Source organism: Oratosquilla oratoria, chromosome 31, assembly GCF_046742065.1.
Source record: "Oratosquilla oratoria isolate Oo_2021 chromosome 31, ASM4674206v1, whole genome shotgun sequence".
NCBI lineage: Eukaryota > Metazoa > Arthropoda > Malacostraca > Stomatopoda > Squillidae > Oratosquilla > Oratosquilla oratoria.
Genome location: NC_134807.1, coordinates 15,555,706 through 15,565,102, shown reverse-complemented (window position 1 = coordinate 15,565,102; position 9,397 = coordinate 15,555,706). Strand labels below are relative to the sequence as shown.

Sequence of the window (9,397 nt, the reverse complement as noted above, 5' to 3'; positions counted from 1 at the left end):
GACATATTTTTCCAGTCAGAGAATGGTAGAGGACCGCCAAACGATACACAGCACAGTGTCCAGATGATCATAAATGTCTGTAAACAAGGATTGTCAATACTTCAAAAGAGAGTTCCGTTTCTGATGCGTCCGCGCTGATATAACATCACATTTCATGATGGTGTATATTACCTTGGCCAATTCACGACCTATATTTGGGACAGTCGATCAGTGGCGGATCTAGGGGGTGGCCAGGGGTAGCTATTGTTATCTAACAATATGGAAATACCAACCCTGGACCCATCCAGATCTGGATGGAGTTGAGTGAATTTTTATTTTCTCAAATTTAGAGAAGAAAGGACAAATGAGAGATTGGGTGGTGGAGGCAAAACGAAGATGACCAAGGAATTGAAATTTACTCCAACGTTTCGACCAACTTGGTCTTCTTCAGAGAGTTATCTACAGAAAGTTTTTACATAGGTTGCAATTTATATCACTCCTGAAGGGTACTCGGTCAGGCTATAGCGCTTGGGCGGTGACTAGTCCTGTTCCATTCGTCTTGTGTCTAGCACGAGGACACTTACTATTTTTGATAAGCAAATAAATCCATCTCTTCCGTTGGTGTTTTCACTAGTATTTATGTATGCAGCTTCGATTGTTTTTCTTGCCTTCTTCTCCAAACCCTTTTGAAGAACTTTAGCCTCCTTCCAGTGGGGCAGGTGACCATGTTTGTCCAAATGCTGGACAAGAGAGTTTGAAGTCCTGTGTGCTCTAATGTTAGATAAATGTTCAGATAGCCGTTTATCTAGACCCCGACTTGACTCTCCGAAATACAAAGCTGAACATCCTTTACACGTGATCTGATAGATGACAATTTTCCCTACTCTACTGGAGGAGACTTTAGCTGTTTTCATTCCACCTTTTAAGAACTTTCAGAGAATTAAAATACCCTAGTGGCCTAATCTGCAGGATAAAGGATAAAGCTATGGCAATTCACAAAACGACAAATGCCCACGGAACGAAGAAACTAAAAACTAAACTTAAGATTACATTCAAGGAATAGATGGTGTAACACTTTTTTCAAGAATTTGAAGGCATATTTCAACACAGTCTAAAGACCTCTACTAGATATTTGGCATCACCAGGTGCGTTGGAGTTTGTCGTCTGACACCATGGCGTTCTATTGATATTCACTTCAAATCGAAATGAATAGTGAATATATCACAGATCCCTTGGTCACCTCAATCAAAATATCCTGGCGACGACACTGCAAGACACCTAAGGGTATATCAGTGAAATCAAGTAAAACCACGTCCAGGAACTTCACTTTGTAGATCCCGATCTAAAATTATGTTTAAGAACTCCTCCATGGATATAAAAACCTGTAGAAAAAGGAGGGGTGGCAAGTTGGAAGTAACCAGGAACCTGAAGTTATCATTTTTCGAAAGGCGATGAAACCATCCAACCACCAACACTACACCTTATTGGGATTCGAAAAAGATCTTGCTCAACAGTTACATCGATCAATAAGGCCTTTCTAAGTCACATTTGCTCTGTGGGATGTTATTCGTTTTAAGAAGACAAAAATAGTAGGAGTAACACCATTTCAGTCGTTCGTTCCAGACTAACCACTGTTGCCATAGTGTTTATATATCCGTATTGATGGGGGAATCGTGTCTTTCATGCTAGGTTGTCTCACCACAATCCCTTAATGTCACTCAACAGTTCTACCGATTCTACGAAAACTCCCAAGCGAGTGAAATTTCTTCGAATTTCGTTACCCGAACTACAGCTCGGGCCTTAGCTTAAAAAGAGTCAGAAACCGCTAGATATGCGCTGCATCCATATAGCGTTGAATATTTTGGTATTTTTTATTGCTTCATCACTCGAAGTACACGTAGTGTCACTGATATGTATTATTAGTACTTACCTAATGTAAAGTAGTATAAGATTATCTTGAGTTTATTCTAAATAAATGTTAGCTTTCTCGTCCCCAGCATACGCATGCGAGGTGGAGGAGAGAGGGGCTGGGGACGAGAGCACCAATCATCTGGGAGACTCGCAGCTAAAGTTGAACCCTGTAAGTGTACCGTGAGCTGCGGTGGAAGGGAGTAGTGGAAGCGTTCGTACGATTTACGAGCTTGTTTTCTGGATTTTATTAAAGTGTATCGATCTATTTGCAGTGTCTGATATATTTGTTTGTAGGATTTCGCAATCTTGATAAGTAGCAAACTAGTAAGAGTCAGGAGAAGCCCACAGGTGTGAAAAAAGACGTCTAGCTTGTTTTCATGATCTGGAGGAGAATGGAGTGACGAAATACCTGTGCCTCCAAAACAGTATAAATGTCCTAAAAATAACCACCAGGCGCATCAAACTGCCAAATTTAGACAGGCTCAGAGTGACCCATAAGTGGACATACATGTATTTCAGTGTAAAAGCGTATCAGTGTAATTACTGGTGCTATAGTAGTGTAGAGTAAAGGATATTCACCTTACGCCCATGCCTCCAAAATGAATGACCTACTACAGATTGTACCTCTACTACACTCTGCTCCAAGGTAAGGCAAGGCGTACATTGTCAGGTATTCAAAACACATTTAAAAATAGACCCTCCCATCCATTCTATAAACGTGTTTAAATCTACTCTCTCAAATGACATTATGCATTGTGTGTATGTGTGCGTACCTAGTTGTAATATGCAGTATTTGGGCTATGCTAATGAAGTTTCGTCTAAATGTTTACCCAGTCTGATTTGATATTGAATGAGTTTTTATGTTGTGCGCTTGAATCGTTTCATCGAGTTTGTTACACAATTTCACTTATTTATGTGGTGTGATTGTTTATCCTTCAAACATTATAATTTTCCAGTTTCTTGTATTCTGTTGATATTCTTTCGTCTCGTACTAATAATTTCCCTCTTTTTTTCACGCATTGAAAGGTTTTGAAGCTGGCTATTACATCACCTCTTTTTCAATGTGAAATCCCAAGTTTTATCTAATCTCTCCTTAATACTTTTGTCAGCCTGGCCAGGAATCGTTCAGAATAGTTGATGTACTTGTTTTTTTATACTTACATTTTTTTTTTGTGGTGACTACACTACCACTGCTTTGTGTGTGTACACCTAAATGTAGTATACAGGAAATGAGCAACGCTCGTAGGGTCCCGTCTTCAAGTCTCGTATGTGTAGTGTTTACCTAATTGTAATATGTAGGACAAGAATTGGTTGTGCTGTCATCGGTTAAACTAGGCCTTTACAGTATATACCGGTAGCTTGTCTGATTACGATTTCTTCTATGTTCAAGGAATCAATGCATCTTGCGAACATTAAAGTTTCTTTGTGTGTAAAAAAAATCATGTACCGGACTCGTGATCGACAGTTATCCTCCCAGATGAGAGTTTATAGCTTGTGTCCAATCTGCGATCTGTGGGTTAATGTGTGTGTGTATGTGTGCGCGCACATGCGCGCGCGGCTCGATGGTGCAGTGGTGGCCCGGGTTCGAATCCCGCCCAAGACTGAAATAATTTCAATATCGCTGCGCTGCGAGTCGTTACTCCAACTCTTGTGGGCGGGGAGTTGTGTGTGCGTGTAAGGTCACAGCATTACCCATGGATCGATCATATATGAGCTCTCTTCCAAGAGGGTAGTAGCTGCTAATCACGAGTCCAACACGTGATCCAAGGCCATGGTGAATCACACATACATACACAAACACTACACATACACACATGAGAGGTATGGAAGTCCTTGATAGAGAAGACTTACTTTATAAATTGGGATACGAGGAATACAAGAGGACATGGAAAGAAACTCAAAAAGGACAGTTATAGAAGAGACCTGAAAAAGAACATTTCCCCACAGAGTGATGGATGTATGGAACAAACTGGACGAAATGATAATGTGTACAAAAACCATAGACGAATTTAAGAACAATTTAGATACTGCGAGATATAGAGACGGGGCCCTACGAGCGTAGCTCCCTTCCCGTAAGATACAAGGTAAATACAGACACACACACATTTATACAATTTGAGAATACTTGTAAAACAGGAAACCATGAGCGTAGCTCCCTTAGTATTATAATGAGGTAAACACGTATGAGCTCATACGCACGGCAGACCTTTGCTCAAGGAGGGCAATAACGGTTTGCAATGTGTGTCTTTGGGCATTTCACACTGAAGAATTGCGGCTTTAACCCGGCTTTAACCCTTGTAATTCGCTCTGGTCTTGGATCACGTCCTGTGTTCGTGGCTGACAGTCCGATCTATGGAAATTCTATTTTTATTTTGTGCGCGCGCGCGCACTATCCCTTTGTTCAAGGGGGACAGTGACTGCCTGCAGTGCTGGCAAATCGTTCAATCCCTGGTTGAAGCTCGATCTAGGGGCTACGTCGCTGCGAACCCTAGACACTAGCCACTATATCCACACGTTATTGTGCTTGTACAATCACTTGTGATTTACCAGTCTTGAATCACGTGTTTGGCCCGTGATCGACAAATTCCCCCTTCCGGATGAAAGCTCACACACACACACACACACATTATATATATATATATATATATATATATATATATATATATATATATATATATATATATATATATATATATATATATTTGTACAACACTGAATGGGTCCCAGTGATTTGAGATATATTTTTGTCAACCACAATGCACTTTAATTCTAAGTCATACTGGTAACGTTCTCGCCGCATGAGTTTGAGTCCTCGGGCGTACATTTCAATTTCTGCATGCGCCTAGATGGCTTAGAATTAAAGTGCGTTGTGGTTGATAAAAATGTATATATATATATATATATATATATATATATATATATATATATATATATATATATATATATATATATATATTTTTTTTTTTTTTTTTTCCGGGTGCTCTGGAACAGTTCATACATACGGTTTCTGTCCATGCGATGCCACGGTTATTAGCGGGAGCAACCTAAAATCTTGGGGCGGATACTCCTCAACCGCAGGCGGCGCCAGGGTGAGGATGTGCCCTCCAAGAAGCTGAGGAGGGGAGACGGTGAGGTGCTGCGCCACCTCTGCCGCAGTGAACGGCGAGCCGAGACCGAGGTGAAGGATGGTCATGGTTCTACACACTAGCAAGTGGTGGTGTAGGGGCTGTTGCACCTCGGCCCCAGAGAGTTTGCAGCGTTCGTGATTGTCTCTTCCCGTGCGTAGCACTAGCCACCCACAGTGATATCCTAGACGGATCCTGTGGATGTTAGATTCCGCCCTCCTACCCGGAGGCAGGTGGACTGCCTCGTGCCTAGTGACGAGGTAGTACCATAGCGCAGATTCCGAAGTATGAAGCTGGCTGCAGTGGTTGCCATGGCCATTAATCTGGCCTTCTTGATGGTGAGGCCTTTGATCTGTGTGATCGTGGATGCCAGGGACAGCATGATTATGCTGAACCTCGTCGTTGCCTTGGCAGCAGCATCCGCAATAATGCTCCCTGGAATCCCGATGTGACTGAGGATCCAATGGAATGTTCCAGACCTTCCATGCAGGTCTAAAAGGTGCAGCGAGTGCTGAATTGATGTTGTTAATTATACGTCATCCGTTGTCTTCGCGGACCGAATAACGTCAATAGCACCCCTCGAGTCTTCGTGGATCATGACTGCCCTCAGCCCAGCAGAGAGAGCGTGCTGCAGAGCCTTAGAGATGGCAACAAGGTCCATCTAAAAAGTAGAGCTTCCGTCACTCGCGACACTCCATAGCGCAGTCACCCCATCGGTGGTTGTAAAGGCCGTGCCACACCTTCCCGTGAGGGAGTCAACATAGCCGTCCGTGTAGACGTCCGTGATGGACCATATGGCCTCAAGGACCAGGGATCGCAGTCGTGCCGGGTCGTAGTCAGCCTTCCTTCCGTTGAAGTGAATTCGAAAGCTGGCGCAGTGAGATCGCCACGGGAGGGGGGCGGGGGCATAATCTGGGTGAGTGCTGTCTAGAGCACGTCGTCGAACCAATTCCCGGAGTTCAAAGGCGCGGATCGCATTCAAAGTATGGGTCTTCCAGGAGTGACATAAGAACATAAGAATGAAGGCGACTGCAAGAGACCATAAGGCCTACACTAGTCAGCTCCGTATCCATCACCACTTGTCATCCCCATCCATAAAGTTGTCTAATCGTTTCTTAAAACATCTGATAAGTATCAGCACTCACTACATGATTACTAAGTCTATTCCATTCGTTGACCACCCTATTAGTAAACCAATTCTTGCCTATTTCCTTCTTAAATCTAAATTTGTCCAGTTTAAATCCATTACTGCAAGTCCTGCCCTGTTGATTTAATATGATGACCTTGTTTGCATCACCCTTGTTAAAAGCCTTTGATCCACTTGAACACCTCTATTAGATCACCCCGCACTCTGCGTCTTTCCAGAGAGTGTAAATTAAGGTGCCTAAGCCTCTCTTCATAAGGCAAATTTCGAGTCCATATATAATTTTGGTAATTCTTCTCTGATAATTACCTCTGCACTTCTATTCGTTACCATCCTGGCAACGAAACCTAATGCTCTGTTAGCTTTATTCCTGGCACTAATGCACTGTTTCCTGGTTTTAAGGTCAGGACTCACTAGAACTCCCAAGTCTCTCTCGCACTCGGTTTTCTCTAAAAGCATGTTATCTAAGCTGTATCTATTTTTGGGGTTGTGCAGCCCTACGTATAACACACTGCACTTAGATATATTGAAGTTCATTTGCCATTTCACCGACCATGTGAACAATCTATTAAGATCATCCTGCAGAATCTCTGTGTCATCTCCTGACCTAATTAGGCGTCCTATTTTAGTTTTATCTGCAAACTTACTAACATCACTATTTATCCCATTGTCTAAGTCGTTTATGTACATAATGAACAACAAGGGACCCAAAACCGAGCCCTGAGGAACCCCACTAGTAACATTGCCCCACCTAGATTTTACTCCATTTATGGTGACCCGCTGTTTTCTGTTACTAATCCAAGCTCTAATCCATTCTAACACTTTTCCTCCTATACCATGGGCTTTGATTTTATTTAGTAGTCTCTGGTGTGGCACCTTGTTGAACGCTTTGATAAAGTCAAGGTAAATAACATTGTAATTATCATTGTTATCTGATGCCTTATATGCTTTAGTATAAAAGGATAGAAGATTAGTCACACATGACTTACCCTTGGAGAAAACATGCAGTGTGTCACAAATTAAATTATGTCTTTTGATGTGTTCTCTGAGTCTGTTTACTATTATTGATTCAAGCATTTTACCTATAACCGATGTCAAACTGATTGGCCTGTAGTTGCATATAGACTATTTATCTCCCTTCTTAAAAACAGGAACAATGTTTGCTTGCCTCCAAGCAGTAGGTACAAAACCAGTGTGTACTGATTTATTAAATATTTCAGTGAACTGGTCGCAGATTTCAAATTTATACTCCTTAAACATTCTCGGAAAAATTTCGTCTGGACCCGGGGATTTTGTAGCTTTGTCTTTCAATCTGCTTAAATACTTCTACTTTACTAATACTGATATTAGACAGACTACTTTCTTCATCCCTGGGTTCTAGGGCACTCAGAAGGGAGAGCTTCACATCACTCCTTTGGACTGGTCAAATGTCAGAGAAGAAGACATGAAGAAAGCCTACCCCCACTGTAGATGAAGGGAGGTAACTCCCACCTGTAAAGTTCAGAAAGGAACATTGAAAAGAATATATAGTTACATCATGAATTGTTCAGTTGCATAGGGTACACATAGCCAGAGGTGAAACATTCAAAACAAAAATGCATTATCAATCTCGGATGATCTCCCAATAAGCACTTTTATTTTGAAGGTTGAAGACACTAATCTTTTATACTTATCAAGTATAGGGGTTGAAATGGGGATAAATAGTGGAATAAAGGTACTGGTTACATTAAAACAGTCAAGGAATGACTTATTTGTAGTCTTGAAAGAAATTGGTTCGGGTTACAAATCCAAGTTTCAAGAACTGGAAACAATTTCCTACCTTTTTGGCCCCAAGTTGCAATGAATCGGGCTCAGTTATGAAAAAGAAGTGAGCAGACTATGAACGCTGGCATACGTGTCCACCACAGAATAACAACAATAACTATGAACATGAGCAGTGGGTGGAAAGTGTGCCGTATACAGATTGGTGTTGAGCAGAATAGATTTACTGAAAGTATGAAAAATCCTGTAACATTGTTCATCAACCCAAAATAGGACAGTTCAATTAAAAAAAAGACATTTAAGAGAAGGCAAAGGTATTGGTACAATAAAGGCATATCGTAGCAAAGACAATTCAAATGATAATGAAAAAAAGGTGACCATATGATGAAGTCTTAGGTGGTTTACAGTTTAGGGGGGGGAAACCTGTCAACTATAGATATGGAACAGCAGAAAAGAGGAATAGGGTTGGAGAAAGTCAAGAGAGAGAGAACCGACCTAATGTAAAGAAGGTTGTGGAATATTTGTGGACTAGACAGAAAGACCTAATTTGGTGAATTTTTAGAAGTGCACAACTAAGGTATTTTTCCATAATGCATGAGTTTTTTGTGTTATTCAAATTTGACCCTCAAATTTGGCAGAAACAGATTTTCCCCCTTACCTCATCACCCCTACAGTAATGGGGAGGAGATGAGAAAGTACATGAAAAAAAATCCATGTAGAGTACATGTTAATTTAAAGTTGTGTTGCAAAGGAAAGGAGAGCAACAGATGAAGTAGGATTCATCCATCATCCACACGTGGCAAAGAATCTCTTGAATATTGACTACATTTCAGAAAGAAAGAAAATACATCTTAGAAAAGAATAAAGAAAAATAAGTATCATCCAGGAGTATGACCCCTTTAATGATACCTACTCGGAAAAAGAAAAGGAAGAATTCTTTGAAGAGTTAGATGACATCACTAGCACAATTCCAGACACAGTCAAGCTCATAGTTGTGTGTAATCTCAATGGGAAGATAGGAATAATTTCATGGGAGCGATACTTGGGATCATACAGATACAAACACAGTACAAATACAGTGGAGAATAACTCTTGCACTCTGTGCACAGTACAATCTATGAATAACAGATACATTCTTCCAGCACAGGTCAAGCCAAATCCAAACAAGTTACAAGTGGAATGACCTGTCAGCATCTTTCCAAGTAGACTTTATGCTGATGAAATGGGAACCAAGAAATATGATTTTCGATGTAAGAGCCATTTCAAATGCTGAGCTGGACACAGATCATCTATCAGTGTTTGTGACAGTAAGACCACAAAACCAGTGACCACAAGGTCATAGATATACATCAAACCGGATAAATTTGATGAAACTTCAGAAGGAAAATGTCAGGCAACAAATGTAAGTTGGAAATCATACACTAACTGGAAGAAATATATCACATGAACCTCACAACAGTTGAAACATGGAATGTAT

General features: G+C 41.0%; 1 protein-coding gene across 4 annotated transcripts in view; it reads left to right on the top strand.

Annotated features, from left to right (window-relative positions):
- Positions 1–2,048: 2,048 nt before the first annotated feature.
- LOC143041454 (UDP-glucose 4-epimerase-like) overlaps positions 2,049–9,397 on the top strand; it is a 295,689-nt gene continuing 288,340 nt past the window's right edge. Inside the window, exon 1 of one of the 4 annotated variants that reach the window (XM_076213346.1) lies at positions 2,049–2,536. In XM_076213346.1, coding sequence (XP_076069461.1) covers positions 2,494–2,536 — 43 coding nt within the window. In that variant the 5' untranslated portion in view covers positions 2,049–2,493. The remainder of the gene's footprint in view (positions 2,537–9,397) is intronic. The other 3 variants (XM_076213347.1, XM_076213349.1, XM_076213348.1) reach the window with 3 other exon arrangements.